This window comes from Lissotriton helveticus, chromosome 12, assembly GCF_964261635.1.
Source record: "Lissotriton helveticus chromosome 12, aLisHel1.1, whole genome shotgun sequence".
Lineage (NCBI taxonomy): Eukaryota > Metazoa > Chordata > Amphibia > Caudata > Salamandridae > Lissotriton > Lissotriton helveticus.
Window position 1 is genome coordinate 238,540,706 of NC_136073.1, and position 20,904 is coordinate 238,561,609.

The following is a 20,904-nucleotide window of genomic DNA, read 5'->3' on the forward strand; positions in this document are numbered from 1 at the left end:
CAGCATTTCGTCCTTCATCTGTTCTTTTTGTATTCCCCTGCCAAGCCGCACACCCCTTTCCACCTCTTCAGCCCCCACATATCCACAGTAACAGGCTACACCCCTCCTCTCCAGCTAAGTCCCTTCAGGATATGGAGGGGAATCTTTACATACCAACTAACACCCGGGTCCCCATCTTTGGTAATCCTTCACAGCGACACTCATCCTACCACTTATCCTTATCAATGAGTTTGTGATTATTACTGCTATGAACATGTGGTGATGTTGTATGTTCTGTGTTCCAGATGGAGCTGGAGAGCAATCCAAAGGCATTTTGTGCAGAGAGCAATCCAAAGAAAGAGCTCAAAGGGGGCTTCTTGACAATATTCCAGGGGTACTTATGGCAGGGTCCAAGGATTAAAGCGACGGCACCCAGTTATTCCCACCAGCAGCTGTAAGACTGAGCAAATGGTGGCTTGCCTGGTATCGCTCCACCCTGTTTAAAGGTTCACCAGATGTTGTGTAGTCCTGGTAGCGAATCAAACGAGCAGCCAACGTAGATCTGATCATTGCTCGCTGCCCAGAATCAGCTGTAAATTAATTCATTAACTTTCCGCATAAAGCCTGCACTTGTCTGGCTATAGGATATCAGAGCTATGCAGCCTGTTGTAAATCTTCATTCTCCCTGTGCCCAGCCATGTACGTCAACAAGCAGCATTCATTTACACTTTGTTTATAAAAATAAAAGAGCTAGTGATGTACCCTGCTTTGCACAGCTGCAACGGAGCTCAGTGACACTGAAGTCACAACAACAACTGTATTCCCATTAAGACATATAGTGTGAAGTATCTGCAGCACCATAAACAACCTGCCAAGCACCCCTGCTGCATTGTTTCCATCTAATACTTTAATTTAACTTGCTTTTATACCTTGGTGGAAGCAAAGATTGTATCTACACAACAGTTACCAGAGTGATCAAACATATAATCTTATATGGATTACCAATTGTTACACAGTCCCTATCTGAAATATATATTAATAATCTCTGGGACTTTTCAACACTATTGGGGACAAAGTTATCACCGGAGTCTAATAGGTATGGGGAGCGAAAGAGCTGTTTTGAGTAAAAACAAGAAAAAATGTGTTCCTTTTTAAGAATTTCGTAGCCATCCTCATGATTCTAAAGATATAGCCCCCGTTAAGAATGCACTTTATCTGGCCAAAGGGATGGTAGCCAGGGAGTAAAATGGGTTTCCACAGAACCACTTTCAGGAGACAATGAAACTGCACAGGGAGCTTGACATGGGATTATGAATAACACCAAGCAACTTAGAGTAGAGTAGTTGGAGCCCACTTTGCAGTAAAACAAATAGCTCAACATAGTCTCAAAGGGCACCCATTACTGGCTACTAACAACACATGAAACAAGGACGACTTTCCTCAGGCAGCTCTAAAGTGTGCACCCTAAACCTTAGTGTCTAGATAATATTGACTCTTCCTAGGGATGTCTTCCTTCTTGTGTCCTTGTGGGAGTAAAGGCCATTACCTGGATATGAGAAGTCAGCCCTACTGCAGGACTTTGCATCATTCTGGGTTTACCTTATTGTTTGGTGTCCAAGTCAGTGGAGGCGAGTAATGGTAGGGCTCACTCCCTCACGAAAGGCCATTTATCATGCCAACTCTACACGTATCTTACGGAGTCCAAAGAGCAGAATCATGAAACTGAGACTTGTTCTGACTTCAAGGTTCCAAGTCCAAAACACATTATATGGACAAAGACTCTACATTTGATGACACTTGTCCAATGTTGTGCTGGGACAAGGTCATTTTGTGACACCTCTGAATAAATGTCAAGTGAGAGAACTTTCTACTTGCTACCAAAAACAGTTTTTCACCAAGACCTTCAACAGATTATGACCAAGAGACAGGACTTACTCCTCAGTGGACACCAAGGGATAACTAAATAGGTAGTGACTATCTATGCTTACGCATCTGTGCTCCTTTATTTCAAAATTCAGTTTCTATGAGGTTTCCTATGTAGGCTAGTAAACATTTTCTTCTAGTTTGTTTCAGTTTGGACATCCAAAATGTGTATTAAATCTGAACTCTTGCTTGAACTGAATGTAATTTGTTCCTGCCCACTATCCAATTGATTTATATTTCACACTAAATCATTCTGTGTACACTACAGAAGACGAGAAATACTGTCAGTATATCAACCATAAATTAATTTCTCATTCCCTAAGGTATTCTCAAAGTATGTTCACTTTAATATTCACTTTACAAGCAAACTATGAAAATATATTCGCATTCGAGCCCACTGAAATCCAAGCGAACACGAAATAAGCTTGATCTTGCTATTGAAAGTAATTGAAACAAGCATTGCTAAAACTAACAGATCTGACTTAAAAGTGAGAATGTTTCATCAAGTACTGATGAGTTTAAGCACCCAATAGGTAAATATACAAGCATCCTGTCAATCTTCCTTGCACTCATGCATCCATTCATCCAACCACTCACCCATTTTTGCACTCACCCACTTAGCCAGCCACAGTAAAATGGGCATATGCAAGATAAAAGAATAAAAGTAATCCAGAAGGACTAATGAAAAAAGGAGGAAATGAATAAAAGGTGACATATATTAGGGAAAAACATTGAAAACGAAATGACTGGAAGACCAGTCAAGACATTAAGACACATTCTTTCTCAGATGTGCATGTGATGCAAAATGCCTTTACCCACAGCGCAATAGTCAGTGACAGAAATTCCCTAAACCACTGCCACATGCAGTATGTCATCATGTGAAGAACCATAATGTGAATGATACACAAACACACAGATGTTGGCTGATTCAAAGACCCTCCCTGAAGGTACATGTATAAGTTAATTTTTATTACAAGGGCCTGGCATACAACTACGCCTGCCAAGCGCTGCTAGCAAGGATTATCTAAGGGCAGATCTTCAAACCCCAGTGTGTCTACAGGCTTCAACAAAGTAATAAAAAGCCACCTTTAAAGACCTATCGGCTTCCACATATGTTTCTCACAATAAATAAGTCTGGCCTACTGTCTTTGTTGTAATTTTTCATAATAAACAGATAGGACCTGTAGTATCTGACATAACTTTTCTAATGAAGAAATAAGGCCCTTGGATTTATATCACTGGCTCATAATCTTAACTAACTCATGGTATCACATGCTAGCTTTCTACCATGATAGCCATCAGGTAACCAATCAGCAAAATTACAAATATATATAAAAAGTCTTTTGACAAAACAATGTACAACCTCTCTTAACCGCATGCGCGCTAAGCGTTTTCCCGCTGTGCGCTGAGTTTTTCAAAAACCCCGCGTTACATGACTATCTCAGCTCGTCATGAGCGTACGAGAGGCGTAACTCATGACGAGATGAGCTCGTCATGAGCGTCGAAGGGGTTAAGGTGGTCTAACGTGGATTATCACAATACAAAACCTTTACCCCAAGGGTTTTCAGAGGTGGGGAACCAACACCAAAACCTTTGCTTACTAAATTATTCTGCAAGATTATGTGACACTAAATACCTATAATACAGGGTTATTCCCCTAAAGGCCTATTGGCTTTAATAAAATCATTTCACAATACGTAAGTCAGATCTACTACATTTGTTGTAACATTTCACAATAATGTATCTGACATAACTTTTGGCAATGAACCAATCAAGCCTATTTCCTTTATCCCTGGCTTGTCACATAACGCAGACCTACTATATTCAGCATAAACTTTCCCATAAGGCAACAATCAGGTGTATATTTCTAAAATGACAAATAAGCACAAAATTAGAGTGGTCAAAACAATATACAACCCCTCCGAAATGGGAAAAAATGCGAACTGCCACACTGCAAATCTTCTTCACCCAAAAGTGTATGTAAGAGTATGTAACCAACACGAAAACCCTTGACTACTACAGTAATCCGTGAGATTCCATAAAATAAAATTCTTACATCCTTTAACAGAGTTGAAAGGCAACCCACCCCTAATTGCCTAGTGGATTTCGCAAATGCTTTTAACAATAAATTAGTCCGGCCTACTGCCTGTGTCTTAACTGTTTATAATAAACAGAGTAGTCCAATGGCTTCTGACATGCATTTTCCGTATGAACCAAACAGACCTATAGTCTTGATCATTGGTGTGTCAAAATAACCAACTCAGGCCTACTGAACTCTGCACAAGTGTTTGCACAAGGCAACCCTCTGGCATACAGTCAACAAAAAAGAGAGTTAAACAGGTTTATCAAAGGGCATATCTTCTACCTGCAGGGTTTGTCAGTGGGGGAAACAAACACTGAAACCCTTACCTACTAAAGTAACCTGTGAGAATATTTGTCATTCAATACCCACCTGCAGGCTTTAACACAGTACAATAATAATCCACCTTAAAAGGCCAATTGGTACCCGGATACGTTACACACTATTTTATACTCCGCCAAGCTGAGGAAGGGGCTGCCCAGGGCGACCCAGGTGGTATTTCAGATTTGGCGCCAGTCGCTGCGTCGTATGGGATGGTGGGGGAGACTAACGGAGGAGACCCCGCTCTGGCATAATGGACAACTGCCGGCACTGGCATCGCTGCTGGGCTTCCGAGGCTGGGATTTGATAGGAATCTCCACATTGGGGCAGGTCCTGAAGGGCACGATACTCAAATCCTTTCAAGAGCTTAGTACTGAATACAGTATGCCCCGAACGCAGTTCTTTAAGTACCTACAGTTCAGGCATGCCCCCACGCCCGCGCTGGAGGGACTTGAATCCGTGCCTGAATTCAGCCCGATAGAGGCGAAGATATTCATGGGGGATCTAGAGGACAAAAAAATTTCCCGCATTTACCAAACACTAGTTACACACTGCTCTTCCAACTTACAAACATTATGGGACCGCTGGGTGGGGGATGTGGGGGAATTGGAGGAGGAGGTTTGGAGGGAAGCCCTTGAGGCTCTTAGAGGAGCGGCTATTGCCATGCGCCTGCGCTTTATACAATTCAAATACTTACACAGGGCCTACTATACCAGGGAGCGCTTGTGGCGGGCGGGTTTGATTGAGTCGCCAATGTGCCTACGGTGTGGACACGAAGAGGGTACCTTCATTCATACTGTGTGGAGCTGTGAACGCTTGGCTGGATTCTGGACTGGGGTGTGAGACTGTCTGTCGGAGGTGCTGGGCTGGGACCTCCCCCGTACCCCCAAATTGGGACTGCTCCATGTGCTTGAGGGAGTGGGTGGTAACATCTACAAGAGACATTTACTTTTACTGGGTCTTACAGTAGCTAAGAGGTATGTAGCTCAGGCTTGGAAAGATCCCAGGGCTCCCAAAGTGGTTACATGGAAAAAAGGCCTGGATTTCTGTATGGGGTTGGAGCGACCGATATTTGAAGCCAGGGGCTGCCCTAAGAAACATCACAAAATATGGAAAAAGTGGCCGGAATACAGGGGTCTTTGGTTGGAACCCCCGGCGCCGCTGGAAGAGGATGCGGGGTTGCTCTGATGGTGTCATAGAGGCGATATCGTACACACTATGTTCTGTATAGATTACAGATTTTCTTGAGAAATGTAGAGACGTGGTGCAGGGGGGAGGATAGGGGCCATTGGGGTGGGGGAAAGGGGTGGGGGACGGGGGGGTAGGGGGGGTAGAAGTTATGTATTAAATTGTTTTATGGATCGCTGAATATGCTATGATGTACTTGTGGCAGCTCCTCCGTGGTACGGAGTGCTGTGTTGTATATAAGATCTGTCAATAAAAAGAGTTTTGAAAAAAAAAAAAGGCCAATTGGTTTTAACAGATGATTATCACATCCAATATGTTAGGTCTACTAAGTGTGTCGCAAATTTTCATAATAAAAAGATTAGGTCTATAGTCTCTGACATAACTTTTTCCAATGAACTAATTAGTCCTAAAGCCTTTTTTTACCACTATCGTATTACTATAACCAACACAAGCCTTCTGTTTTCCGCATAAGGTTTCCCACAGGCAACTATTGGCATACAGTCATAAAAAGTACAACATTACAGTTGGCAAAAGAATATACAACCCTTCCAACGCCATAACAAGGTTTCTCAAAGTGCAAATCTAGTATCCCAAGAATCTGTCACAAATGGTAGCCAACACCAAAACCCTTGCCTCCTACGGCAATCTGGGAGATTTTATGTAGCTAAATGCCCGGTTTAACACTGTGTACTGGTAATCTACACTTACAGACATATTGGCTTTAACATATGCTTTTGTTAATTAATAAGTCAGGCCTACTGCCTTTGGCATATCTTTTCATAATACACAGAGCAGACCTAGGGCCCTGATCTTTGGCCGTCACCATAATCAACTCAACACTGCAATACAAGCACTTTTTTCCCCAGCTGAAGCATACAACTTTTGACCAATCAAAATCTGTAATCCAAAGAATGAACATTTGGATTGAGCAGACTACCATACACATCCATCTATTCACTCACCCGCTTATCAACCCAACCATTCACCCATTCGCACATGCACTCAATCAGTTTCAGGCTCATCCACCACCCACTCACTCACTCATCCATCCATCTTCCTCCAACCACTCATCCATTCGTTCACCCACTCAATTATCCATCCTTCCATCCATCCCTCCATCTGCTTTTCCACTTATTGACTCGTCTAGCCATCAAATCTCTTACTCAACCACACACACACACACACACACACACACAGACACACATTAATAAACTCACCAATACACACACTTCAACACTTCTTCCAGAACTGGACTCAACATGCTAGAGGTACTGCAGCCTCAAAAAGTGGGCATTACCCTGCAGATAAGCCTCGTAGAAATGGACAGAATACAATATGGGTCACCAGGGAAGTGGCTTCACTTCCGGCACGGCCTTGAGAAATGTACAGCAGAACGCCCCCTTGCCATGGGCACCAAAAAGTTGACAGCAGCTCTGGTTACACTTGTGTGGTTTAAGCTAACCTGGAGGGGAGATGTCAAACGCTCCTAATTGCAAGGCCCCTCTGAAAGGAAAGGAGGTGACAGATTTTTGCATACAAGCTGCAAGAGAAGGAACCTGTGAGAAGGCACTCTTCTTATAGAATAATGGAAGGTGATTGTATCTGAATCCAGTCAGTCTTATTTTTGCAGGCCTGCTATCTGGCTGAATGCTCAGCCCTTCATAATACTGCAAATTCTGCTGTGTCGGGCTCACTAAAACAATCCTGGCAACCACAGACCTGGTCTCGAGGCTTCCACTGCCCCGTGAGCAGCACAGTAATCAATATGGCTGTCCTGTGAGCAAAAACAGCACAGCTCCCTTCTCCCCCTGGAGGCAGTTCTAACTTCAGGTTTATTTATTCCACCTTTACTATTTCCTCACAGGTGGGGACTCAAGAACACCGTCTATATTTTTTTTGATTGTTTGACATGCTACATGTCCACTTAATTCTGTTAATTATGATGAATCAACTGAAGTTCATTTAACTTATTTTAGTTCCGGCCGCACAATACATGGATGCTTATCGTTTCTAGGTCGGACTCTCCAAGAGTTTTCTGGGCTTTTTCTTTTTCTAAATTGTCCTACTTTTGTTTTCACTTTCTAAATTGTCCTACTTTTGTTTTCACTATCGTCACACTTCCCTAATATGGTGGACGCCACCCATGCTCCTGCCTCTCTCACTTCCACACAGCAGAACTCAGTAATGGTGACCTCAAAGCAAGCCCAAGCACTTTTCCGAGCTAAGTAAGTGTGCAGGTGGCGGCTTGTTTAACCGACCCCAGTTATCAAGTTCACTTTGAGACCTAAAGGTCTGTAGGATATCACAATTAATATTAGTCCTCGTCCAACATTCTCGGTTACTTGTGCCAAGGAATGGACTCAAACATCTGTTAACAATGACTCACCGACCTCTGGAAAGATGCCGCTGCCATGCTTTCCAACGGCAGGTGTTTGGTGAGTCATCTTTTTAGGCTTTAGATACTGTTTCAAGTTTGACTTTAGCTCCAGGACAGAGCCAGACCACAAATGTGCCTAGTGGTATCACCCGGTCACAAAACTGTACATGTTGATCATGGGAGAACTCTTAGACATGATGTTACCTTGCTCTAGTTTCCAGTTTTTTATATTAAAGAATCATAGTTAATAAGGGTTCAATTTTAACAACTTTGTATTTTATTTTCTCCATTCTGTATAAAGACCCCTGGTCCTTCCCCCACTTCCAATCTGAGTTTTTTCAGACTTTTATTTCCTGTTTTATACTTCAAGCCAGAACGGTAGTAGCCCATGGCGCAGGGGTAAATTGTTCCTTCTTGAAAGAAGACGGAAATTTGCTCGCCTCACCAATTATGGTATATTTGCAGCAGCTTGCAGCATTAGCAATGCTTTCCAGATTTTAGATTTGGTGTTCACTTCAGGAGATTAAGTTACGCATTGTAATTATTTTCCTAGAGACTGGTGTGTGCTGTTTACAATCCGGATCCAATCAATTTCTAGTCCTATTCCCAAACAGCTTGTCTGTGGTTGTTCAATGGATCAGGCGAGGTCAGAATCTTTATCTGGGGCACAAACTGATTCTTTATCCAATCTTCACACATATAAGGACACAGTTTTAAAAGACTATTCATTTTAGTTATCTGGGTCAGGAATACTATAGTACAGTACTAAAAGGTACCTCCTTTATTGCAAAACCCAATTAGACTAAAGCCAATCTGTCTTTAAGGGTAGATTGTCAGTACACAGCTTTGAAGCAGGCTTTTTGCTACATAAAATCTCCCGGATTGCCATAGGAGGCAAGGGTTTTGGTGCTGGCTACACTTTGTGACAGATTGTCACTCTGCTTCTGCCTTGCCTAGGAACTGGCTGACTCAAAGCGTTGTCTGAATGAGCAGCACAACCCCTGGCACAGTAAGTGGCCCCCGGTACAATGAGCAGCCCTGGCCACTGTTGTCCTCACTGATCACCACTGCATATTAAGTGGAACTCTTTGAGCAGCAGAGTTGGGAGACTGGCAATAGAGCAACATATCCAGTGCTGCCCAGAAAAGTTGAACAGAACCTTTTCATATAGTGATCAAACCCTTGAATGTTTGAGCTAGTCTCATATATACACACAAAGTGAGGCCAAGGGACCAGTATTCGTGTTGCAAAATAGAAGAACCATTTTACTGATGCAGGGGATGCCAGAAACAAACACAAGACAATATTGGGGCCCTAATGGGACCACTTTCAATGTTGTCCAGCACAAGAGGCTTCTAGGTTGATTGCAGTTCCCGGGCAAAAATGCATCACATAAGTACTAGGCTGATTTTGATCTGTACATGGCAAAACATGTGTCAATCTTATGTCAGGTGAAAATGTCTTCTTCTTTTACAAAAATCAATTATGTTTAAAAGAAAAAAAAAAGATGATATACCACCGCAACAGTTCCACAGGTATTTTCTTCTCTATGCACAGCATTTTGATGAGTTTATGGGCAGGAACAGTGATGGGATTATGACTTGAAATTACTGACATTTGCATAATTATCTGCCTGCAGTGCACATAGTTTTTTGGGAGGGATGCACAATTTTGTAGTCAAATGCATTATTTGCTTCTACAGGGAACTATTTTTGATATGGACTCCGGCTCATTTTGTTTCTGCCAACCCCATAGTGGCTCAATTGCTCGGGCTCCCTCGTCAGGCCAGAATTTGTTTTATATTATGTGTTTGGTACACACAAGTCAAGCAGGATCTGCCTCTCGTTTTCTGCAATGTTGTGCAGATGCCACACGTTAGTCAATAAATGTACAGCTCAAATTTTTCTCCTTAAAGTTGCATTGTTTCACAGATCTTCAATAGGCGGTCACGCTTTTCTGGCCCAGCGCCCAAGTTATGGAACTTCTTCCAGTTGGGTATAAAACTTACATCTTCTCACATTCTTTTCAGAAAACAAATTAAAACCTTTTGATTTAACTAACTATTCTGCTTTATTATAAATGAAGTCCTACTTTAGCACCACATAGCATGTGAGGCTAACGAAAACTGCAGTATTTCATTACTTTTGCGTCATGTAAAAACTGCGTCTTTTAACAAATATATCTGGATATAGTAACCCGGTGCAGCATGGAGTTGATTTAAAATATATCTGCCAATGCAGCCTTTGATCCCAATGCAGGTCATTGAAAAATATGTTGACAAACATCTCTGGGTACAGGTGACAAAGGAAGTTGAATGCAAAGGAGGGTCAGTGGTAAGTATGCGTGGTGTGCGCAACAGGAAAAATGTTTCAACCCAGACAAAACCATGAAATAGATCCATAGCTTATGAATGGGAAAATGTAGAGACAGAGGTTGCAGCCATCTTGTCCTCAAACATACCTTGTTGGTACAGAGTACTAAAGATCACATATTGGCTGTTCGTGAGGACATAGCGGACTATAAAAGTTTACTTCTACATTGATTTCATAATTGCTTGTAACTTTGGCAGAACCATGCTAATCCTAGTGAAAATTCATACTGCAGTGATGTTATGCGCGGATGCTGCCTGCGCATGCCATGATTGGGCACAATGATTCAGTAGTCCTGCATTTACAAGGCAGCCCCAAACAAGCATGTACTATTAGTTCAGATCGCAGTCACACAACTAGCAAAGTAGCTCAGCTTGAATGGTGCAGAATTTAGGAACCAGCAATTGCAGGTTTAAAATGTCGGCTGAGCCGCCGACTCAGACTTTCAGAATTTTGAGGACAATAAAGGGGGGGTACTATTCTAAATTAAAACTGTAACACATACTACAATGCTATAAATTCACATGGGTGACAAAGAGTTAGTTATTACACTACATCTACACTAATCTGAACTAATGAGGCACTCCATGGTCAACATGCACTAGGTATTTCTACAGGCTGGGCTCAGTGCCTCAAGTCACCACCCCTTCTGAAGATAATCTAAGAATGAAGCTGCCATCTCTGCCCCCACAGACTGGCCTGGCATCGACTACATACCCTGGCACTCTAGCGCTTCTTTAGGGGCCCATTTTGAAGTCTTTCAAGGGCCCTTGCTCAGGTTCCAGTCTCTTCCAGGCAATTTTGTTTAGGAAAAGGGCTTACCTGTCACAGGTGGACCCGAAGACGAGGAAGCCGCTCAGGTAACCAAGCATGAAGCTGACCTTCTCCACCGGTACCTTCCAGTGATTGTCACACACCAGGTCCCACTGCAAGGAAAGAGGTGAAGTTAAAAACCTGTGACCGCCTGGAAAAAGGTTGCTTTATAGACCTAAGTAAATAAAACAGGTCAAACATACTTTACATTTCACTAAAATGTTTTAAATATATATATTTTAACTTCAATCTTTCAGTGTTAACTTTATCTTCTCCAATACCTGGTTTTAGGAAACTCAAATTGGGTCATCAGCAAACCCATCAATTTACTGAGATGCATTGGCATCCTATTAGGAAAACAATAATATTGTGTACGTCTTATGCGAGTACATAAAAGCAAAGTGGGATAGTGTTTCAATTTTCCTTTTTACTACTTAAACTTAAGGTCATCGCCCCCAGTCAAACCATGGTGTGATCACACAAAACATTGGTATGGTTCACTTGAAACCTTAAACGCAATGATCACTCTTGAAATCCTGATAATTCGACTAGGTATCCCTGCATGTCACCAAACTAAAACAAGCATTGGAAATGCAATAGGTCTCGCATTAGAAAAGTTGGAGTTATTGGTCTTGTAAATGACATTTTATTTATTTGTTGGTTTTTAAAATTGCTAAATTGATGGCTTTGTCATTTACAATGCCAATCGTTATAACTTTCGCGAATGTGACACCTATAGCATTTGGAATGCAACATGTTTTGTATTTACGTCACTTAGATGGCAGCTCTGGTCGTTAGGCCACATCTCTAGAGAGCAGGAGAGTGCAGCAGGGGAGAGAAGCACAGCAATGCAATAGGACTCGCATTAGGAAAGTTTGAGCTATTGGTATTGTAAAGGACACATTTTTTATTTATGTGCTTGTTTTGAAAATAGCGAAATTAATAGCTTTGTTATTTACAATGCCACTAGTTTTATCTTTCGCAAATGTGACACCTATTGTAACACAATATGTGTTGTAGCACTGAGTGGTGTGAGAGTGAGGGGTTGAGGGTGAGTGAGGGTGAGGGGTTGAGGGTGAGTGAGGGTGAGGGTGAGTGAGGGTGAGGGGTGAGTGAGGGTGAGGGTGAGTGAGGGGTTGAGGGTGAGTGAGGGGTTGAGGGGTTGAGGGTGAGTGAGGGTGAGGGGTTGAGGGTGAGGGGTTGAGGGTGAGTGAGGGTGAGTGAGGGTGAGGGTGAGGGGTTGAGGGTGAGTGAGGGTGAGGGTGAGTGAGGTTGAGGGGTTGAGGGTGAGTGAGGGTGAGTGAGGGTGAGTGAGGGTGAGGGGTTGAGGGTGAGTGAGGGTGAGTGAGAGTGAGGGTGAGTGAGGGTGAGTGAGAGTGAGGGTGAGTGAGGGTGAGTGAGGGTGAGTGAGGGTGAGTGAGGGTGAGTGAGGGTGAGTGAGGGTGAGTGAGGGTGAGTGAGGGTGAGTGAGGGTGAGTGAGGGTGAGTGAGGGTGAGTGAGGGTGAGTGAGGGTGAGTGAGGGTGAGGGTGAGGGGTTGAGGGTGAGTGAGGGTGAAGGGTTGAGGGTTGAGGGTGAGTGAGGGTGAGGGTGAGGGGTTGAGGGTGAGTGAGGGTGAGGGTGAGTGAGGGTGAGTGAGGGTGAGGGTGGGTGAGGGTGGGTGAGGGTGAGTGAGGGGTTGAGGGTGAGTGAGAGGGTGAGGGTGAGTGAGGGTGAGTGAGGGTGAGGGGTTGAGGGTGGGTGAGGGTGAGTGAGGGTGAGTGAGGGTGAGTGAGGGGTTGAGGGTGAGGGGTTGAGGGTGAGTGAGGGTGAGGGTGAGTGGGGGTGAGGGTGAGTGAGGGTGAGGGTGAGTGAGGGTGAGGGTTTGAGGGTGAGTGAGGGTGAGGGTGAGTGAGGGTGAGGGGATGAGGGTGAGTGAGGGGTGAGGGTGAGTGAGGGTGAGGGGTTGAGGGTGAGTGAGGGTGGGTGAGGGTGAGTGAGGGTGAGGGTGGGTGAGGGTGAGTGAGGGTGAGGGTGAGTGAGGGTGAGGGTGAGTGAGGGTGAGGGGTTGAGGGTGAGTGAGAGTGAGGGTGAGTGAGGGGTTGAGGGTGAGGGTTGAGGGTGAGTGAGGGGTTGAGGGTGAGTGAGGGTGAGGGGTTGAGGGCGAGTGAGGGTGAGGGTGGGTGAGGGTGAGTGAGGGTGAGTGAGGGTGAGGGGTTGAGGGTGTGTGAGGGTGAGTGAGGGTGAGGGTGAGGGTGAGGGGGTGAGGGTGAGGGTGAGGGGAGGGTGAGGGTGAGGGAGGGTGAGGGGGATGAGGGTGAGTGAGGGTGAGGGAGGGTGAGGGTGAGGGAGGGTGAGGGTGAGGGAGGGTGAGGGGTTGAGGGTGAGTGAGGGTGAGGGTGGTGAGGGTGAGTGAGGGTGGGTGAGGGTGAGGGGTTGAGGGTGAGAGAGTGAGAGTGAGGGTTGAGTGAGGGGTTGAGGGTGAGGGGTGAGGGTGAGGGGGTTGAGGGTGAGTGAGGGTGAGGGGTTGAGGGTGAGTGAGGGTGAGGGGTTGAGGGTGAGTGAGGGTGAGGGTGAGTGAGGGTGGGGTTGAGGGTGAGTGAGGGTGAGGGTGAGTGAGGGTGAGTGAGGGTGAGGGTGAGTGAGGGTGAGTGAGGGGTGAGGGGTTGAGGGTGAGTGAGAGTGAGAGCTGAGGAGTGAGGGGTTGAGGTGAGGGGTTGAGGGTGAGGGGTTGAGGGTGAGTGAGGGTGAGGGGTTGAGGGTGAGTGAGGGTGAGGGGTTGAGGGTGAGTGAGGGTGAGGGTGAGTGGGTGAGGGGTTGAGGGTGAGTGAGGGTGAGGGTGAGTGAGGGTGAGTGAGGGTGAGCTGAGGGTGAGTGAGGGTGAGGGTGAGGTAAGGGTGGTGAGTGTGAGGGTGGGGTGGGTGAGGGTGAGTGAGGGTGAGGGGTTGGGGTGTGTGAGGGTGAGGGTGAGGGTGAGTGAGGGTGAGGGGTTGAGGGTGAGTGAGGGTGAGGGGGTGAGGGGTTGAGGGTGAGGGGTTGAGGGTGGGTGAGGGTGAGTGAGGGTGAGGGTTGAGGGTGAGTGAGGGTGAGGGTTGAGGGTGAGTGAGGGTGAGGGTTGAGGGTGGGTGAGGGTGAGGGTGAGGGGTTGAGGGTGAGTGAGGGTGAGGGGTTGAGGGTGAATGAGGGTGAGTGAGGGTGAGGGGTTGAGGGTGAGGGTGAGGGTGAGTGAGGGTGAGGGTGAGTGAGAGTGAGGTGAGTGAGGGGTTGAGGGTGAGGGGGTGAGTGAGGGTGAGGGTTGAGGGTGAGTGAGGGTGAGGGGTGAGGGTGAGTGAGGGTGAGGGGTTGATGGTGAGTGAGGGTGAGGGTGGGTGAGGGTGAGGGTGGGTGAGGGTGAGTGAGGGTGAGGGGTTGAGGGTGAGGGTTGAGGGTGAGGGGGTGAGGGTGATGAGGGTGAGGGTGGGTGAGGGTGAGTGAGGGTGAGGGTGAGTGAGGGTGAGTGATGGTGAGTGAGGGTGAGGGGTTGAGGGTGAGTGAGGGTGAGGGGTTGAGGGTGAGTGAGGGTGAGGGGTTGAGGGTGAGTGAGGGTGAGGGGTTGAGGGTGGGTGAGGGTGGGTGAGGGTGAGGGGTTGAGGTGAGTGAGGGGTGAGTGAGGGTGAGGGGTTGAGGGTGAGTGGGGGTGAGTGAGGGTGAGGGGTTGAGGGTGAGTGAGGGTTTGAAGGTGAGTGAGGGTGAGGGTGAGGGGTTGAGGGTGAGTGAGGGTGAGTGAGGGTGAGGGGGTGAGGGTGAGTGAGGGTGAGGGTGAGTGAGGGTGAGTGAGGGTGAGTGAGGGTGAGGGGTTGGAGGTGAGTGAGGGTGAGGGGTTGAGGGAGGGTGAGGGTGAGGGGTTGAGGGTGAGTGAGGGTGAGGGTGAGTGAGGGTGAGGGGTTGAGGGTGAGTGAGGGTGAGGGTGAGTGAGGGTGAGGGTGAGTGAGAGGGAGTGAGGGTGAGGGGTTGAGGGTGAGTGAGGGTGAGTGAGAGTGAGGGTGAGTGAGGGGTTGAGGGTGAGGGGTTGAGGGTGAGGGGTTGAGGGTGAGGGGTGAGGGTGAGGGGGTGAGGGTGAGGGGTTGAGGGTGAGGGGTTGAGGTGAGTGAGGGTGAGGGTTGAGGGTGAGTGAGGGTGAGGGGTTGAGGGTGAGTGAGGGTGAGGGGTTGAGGGGTTGAGGGTGAGTGAGGGTGAGTGAGGTGAGTGAGTGAGGGTGAGTGAGGGTGAGTGAGTGAGGGTGGGTGAGGGTGAGTGAGGGTGAGTGAGGGTGAGGGGTTGAGGGTGAGTGAGGGTGAGGGGTTGAGGGAGGGTGAGGGTGAGGGGTTGAGGGTGAGTGAGGGTGAGGGTGAGTGAGGGTGAGGGGTTGAGGGTGAGTGAGGGTGAGTGAGGGTGAGGGTGAGTGAGGGTGAGTGAGGGTGAGGGTTGAGGGTGAGTGAGGGTGAGTGAGAGTGAGGGTGAGTGAGGGGTTGAGGGTGAGGGGTTGAGGGTGAGTGAGGGTGAGGGTTGAGGTGAGTGAGGGTGAGGGGTTGAGGGTGAGTGAGGGTGAGGGTGAGTGAGGGTGAGGGTGAGTGAGGGTGAGTGAGGGTGAGGGGTTGAGGGTGAGTGAGGGTGAGGGTGAGTGAGGGTGGGTGAGGGTGAGTGAGGGTGAGGGTGAGTGAGGGTGAGTGAGGGTGAGGGTGAGTTGAGGGTGAGGGTGAGTGAGGGTGAGTGAGGGTGAGGGTGAGTGAGGGTGAGGGGTTGAGGGTGAGTGAGGGTGAGTGAGGGTGAGGGGTTGAGGGTGAGTGAGGGTGAGGGGTTGAGGGTGAGTGAGGGTGAGGGTGAGGGGTTGAGGGTGAGGGTTGAGGTGAGGGGTTGAGGGTGAGTGAGGGTGAGTGAGGGTGAGGGGTGAGGGTGAGGGGTTGAGGGGAGTGAGGTAACCTGGCATGGTTACCTGAAAAAAATGTGGGTGTGAGCCATGTGAAGGGGTCTGCGGTGAGCGGGAGACCCGAAAAGGCAGAAGTGGGGAAGGAGAGGCTGCGGGTAAGGGTATGCACGAAAGTAAAATGTGCACAAATAGGGCCATGCGGTGGGCGACCAAAGCGGAAGCGTCTGGCCAGGCTGGTGGTGCCGGAATAGCTGTGCACATGTCAGGCCATGCTTCGAGTAACTTATAGAGATGCGGCTGACAGGATAGTAGGGTTGAGAGCAAAAGCGCCGAAGGGGCGCCTGTGTATATGCTGCTAATAATTAAAAAATGCATATGAGAACTGTATTATCGCAAATGATGGAAAAGATATCTCACCTGAAAGAAAAACAAGAAAGGAAACAAGACGGAGGGCATTTCTGTGGGGAGGGGGGGGAGGAGAAATGCACACGGCGGGCAGGGGAGGGGGCGGAGCGGGAGAGCGGCATGAGGGTGTGAAGCAGCCGGGGCCTTTGAAGTGATGCTAAGCTTCACTTCAAAAGGTGTGGGAGGAATGCGGCTGAGGGAACAGACGGCGATTTGGTGATGTGCACGCGCATTTTAGGTCAATGCGCTTGCGCATTGACCTAAAAGCCACGGGCACAGCAGCAAATCGCCACAGTTAGGTAAGCTTTGTTTAAAGCCCTATAGTCTCGCTTCTCTCAATGCGCATGCGCATTGATAGGTCACGAGACCTAAACAACTAAAAAAAAGATCCATCCATTGCATGGGCAGGATCCTCATTGAAAACAAGTTGCTGTCAGCCAAGCTCCTTCCACACAACACAGCAAAGGCAGTCACAACTCTTCAAGCCGGTCCCCTTTAGCGTGTGAATTGATTTTAGAGGCGTCTCCAGGCTCTGGCCACAAGGAGCTTTTAGTATGGCCCTGGGCCTGGAATGCATGTATATGTGGTATTTGGAAAGCATGAACATAGCCAAAAGGTCGCAGAGCGCAATACAGGGTAAAAGACAAGCAAACAGTTAACAAGTGTTTGGAGCGGAAGCTGGGTTCTGGGGGAAGGCATGCGCCGTTACTGCATTGTGTTGGCAAGGTGATTTTAGTGAGACACTGTAATGCAAATCTTTGGTCAGTCATGTCTTGCCTGGGAGTAGGTGTCAAAGCGCAGCCTCCAAATTACCTCCAACTTCTCACCCACTCATTTCTGATACAAGGACCACACTCTGGAGGCTTTTATGAAGGCAGCATGTCAGCAATCATGCATATGACTGCACTGAGAAAAAAAACTATCTGATCACAACAGCAATGTTCAAATTGTCAACTAGACCTAATTTCCTGCAAAACATCTTCAGTCAATCGTTGTATTTGAGCCAATATTGCTTTGCAATTTGGGGCTTGTAGTTTCATATTTAACATTTTGGGGTGCAAAAACCCCTGCAGGCCGGGGCTAGCTTTTCAGGTGTCAAACGTGACACAGGAGTGTTCGTTGCCAGTTGATACTGTGAATAAATAACATTTTGTCAACATTTCTTTGATTACCTCTACAATCACCCACACTTTTTAGATACTCTGCCTGCAAATTTGTCAAAAACAGAATAAATCTACTGCAAATTAGTTTTATCTCTATTTGTTATTGTGAGACCTCAAGCACTAATGAAATATTTATTTAAATTCCGTGTACTAGCTCACATTTTAAAGACTAATTTAAGTTTCTAGTTTGGGGGGGGGGAGAGTAAATTATTTTACACAAGGGTGTCGCGTAATTAAAGCTTTGAAAACCACTTCAAGTCAGCATGACTTGGAACTTTGTTAGATTTAATTCTCACACCCTAACTCACCATTTTTTTCCAGAAACACGATTACATAACATATTTCAGAAATAAATGTATTTCATGTCAAAAAGTGCTTTACTATCCTCCAGCCTGTCACAGTTTCATCTCCCACGCGTTTGCTCTGCGGGGTGCTTTTTCAGCTCTACATTTATTTAAGTTTAGAAGGAAACGGCAACCTAGGAAGAGCCTAGCATTGCACTTAACAAAACAGGCTTTGTCTTGAAAGGACAGAGTATCAATCACACCTTGCACAACATTCCTAGACATAGAAACAAATCTGCGACCTGAGGCCTGGACAGGTGTGTGTGACAGGAAACAATGAATGCACACAGCACCCTGCCACTGAGAATGGACACAAAAGGCTCGATTTATAAACCATGCACGTGCGCGTCTTGAGGCAAGATTTCCAAGTGCAAGATGTTCACAAAATACATCCTTGCGCTCACAAATACTTACTCGCGTGCTATTTTGTCTCAAGAGAGTGCAATAAGGAGCATTTGTAAATTCAAATCAAGGGGTGGGAGTGGGTGGAGTTTCCATGGAAAGTTTGAAAAAGACCAAATACTCAATTGTATTTGGGGATTCTTAAAAACCTTTCCAACCGCTTGCCACCCTAGAAATGGTTGGAGATGTACTTAGTGTACTCCTGCCAAGAAAGGGATTTTTCAGACTGGAAATGGTCGAAAATGTATTCTGGCCAAGAGCAAGAGTATATTCATTTCCGGGTTAGGTAAGACCAGCAAACGCCCTCACATTGGGAGGTGGTGCAAGGAGAGTTTCTTCACAAAGACAAACACTTTCCCCATGGAGAACATTTTTGTAAAAAAAATGTTCCAATACACCAATTGAACACCATGCATAATTGTTAAAGTGTAATTATGCAAAAGGAAACACCTCTGCACTGGCAGTATGAAGGAATTCACAAACGTTTTCTAAGGATATGCCTGGGTACATGTGACTGTAGTTGTTATGAATATCTGAAAGATGTAAACCTGCATCCATGTGACCTTTCTTTGGGAATTGGGCCATTGTGTCTGGAGCCACTGTGTGCTTGCACAGAGTCCTAATCTCTGAAACAACATTGACTGCTCGGCGTTTCCAACATTGAGCTATGGGTCCATGCCAAGGGCTGACTGGCAAGGAAACGATGTCCCTGCACACCACAGGTGCACCTGTGCAATGCGGACCATGACATTCATGGTGTGACCAAGGATCATTTGACGACTGCCGGTTCCTACCCAGCCATACATCCTCAGTAGACCAGGTGAAACCACAGGTATTGCCGGACCTACAGGGTGATGGAGTTGGCTTGACATTTCCGTAGCCAAATACGCCATGGTAACAACGAGGACTACCCGTCCTACCATTAAATATTGGCATCCCCAGGGGCATTGTTAGAAAGGCGATCCCGGGGGAGGCAGAAGATGTCTGACTGACCACCCCTAGGTCCACCCCTCCGTCGAGAAGTAGCCGAGCGTTATCGAGAGGCCTCCTGGGTGAGGGTCCTCTCCTAGGATCGTACAGCAGGGTAACCACAACACTACAAACGGACACCACACAAGAGGTTAAGTTCTTAGGCTTTATCAAGAATAAAGGTTGCTGGGTCTCAGCGGTATATACAGGCAGATCGAGGGATCTGTAGAGTCTCGTAAAAGGGACAGGGTAGCGGGACAGTCTCGGTATGGATACAGGAAGGGATACCCTGCGCACAGCTCTCAATCCTCAAGCCGGGGGTTCCGAGAGGTCGAGCCGCGGCAGCGCCAGCAGGACTCGACAGGTGGTCTTAACGGAGAGGAGGCCGCGGCAGCGCCAGCAGGCTCTCAAGATGGTTCAGCCGCGGCAGCGCCAGCAGGCTCTCAAGATAGTTCAGCCGCGGCCACGCCAGCCGGCTCTCAGGTGGTTCAGCCGCGGCAGCGCCAGCAGGCTCCTAGGATGGTACAGCAAAGGTGGGCCGCGGCAGCGCCAGCAGGCTCTCAGGGTCTCTTCAGGTTACAGGCAATGAGTTCTTCTGGTGTTGGCCGTGACAGCGTCAGCAGGGCTTCCAGTCCAGGATACAACTGGCGTCCTACTCCGGGGCTGGCCCAGATATAGGACTGGAGTCCTTTGATGTCCGGACCCTCGCGCCTGGGAGTCAGGGGGGCCGGGATGATGGTGTCCAGACCCCCAGCAGGGGGGTGGAGCCAGCGCCCAGGGAGGCCGGAGGGCGATCAAAACCAGGCGTCCGGGGACGGCTGGAGGGCCATCGAAACTCCCTTTTCTCCGGGATCTGTCGAGTGGCCACTCGACCACCTGGGTGGATCTTGGTGCCTCAATGTCTGGGCTTCGCTGGACCTGGGCCGGGGCCGAGGCCACGTGGTCGGGACGTGGTGGGCCCAAGATGGAGTCGGGCGCGGCCTCGTGCTTAGGTCATGAGGGGCCCATGATGAAGCCAGGCCGGTAGTGGGGGTCCGGGATGGTGACCGGACCAACAATGTTGGGGCGTGCAGTGTCGGGCAAAAGGGCTGCCCGATGCTGGGTGGAGGGCCGATGTCGTCCTGGGCCCGCCATGCGGGAGGGGTAGGACCACGCCATGAGGCCGGGTCCAACACGCGTCCCCCCCAGCTGAAGGCAGGGGAGAGTTACCCATCTTCTTGGGGATTCTCCTCGCCGAGGCGGAAGAATCGGGACAGGCCGTCAGCATTGGCGTGGTCGTTGCCGGGGCGATGCTCCACCGTGAAGTCCATCCCTTGCAGGGAGATGGACCATCGCAACAGTTTCGGGTTTTCTCCCCGCATCTGCATCAACCACCGCAGGGGCCGGTGGTCGGTCTGGACCCGGAAGTGGGTGCCGAAGAGGTAGGGCCGGATCTTCTTTAGTGCCCACACGACGGCGAAGGCTTCCCTCTCGATGGTGCTCCAGGGCTGTTCTCTGGCCAGCAGCCGCCGGCTGATGAAGGCAACGGGAAGGTCGATTCCCTCAGGGTTCACTTGTGAGAGGAGCGCCCCAATGCCGTGCTCCGAGGCGTCGGTTTGGACCACAAACTCTCGGCTGTAGTCGGGGGCCTGGAGCACAGGGGCGGTGCACATGGCAGTCTTTAGAGCCTCGAAGGCTGTTTGGCACTCTGGGGTCCAGCTCACCTTCT

General features: G+C 48.1%; 1 protein-coding gene across 1 annotated transcript in view; it reads right to left on the reverse strand.

The window, feature by feature from the left end:
* SLC22A31 (solute carrier family 22 member 31) overlaps positions 1-20,904 on the reverse strand; it is a 251,666-nt gene that overhangs the window by 149,060 nt on the left and 81,702 nt on the right. Inside the window, exon 2 of the mRNA XM_078670830.1 lies at positions 11,060-11,163. Coding sequence (XP_078526956.1) covers positions 11,060-11,163 — 104 coding nt within the window. The remainder of the gene's footprint in view (positions 1-11,059; positions 11,164-20,904) is intronic.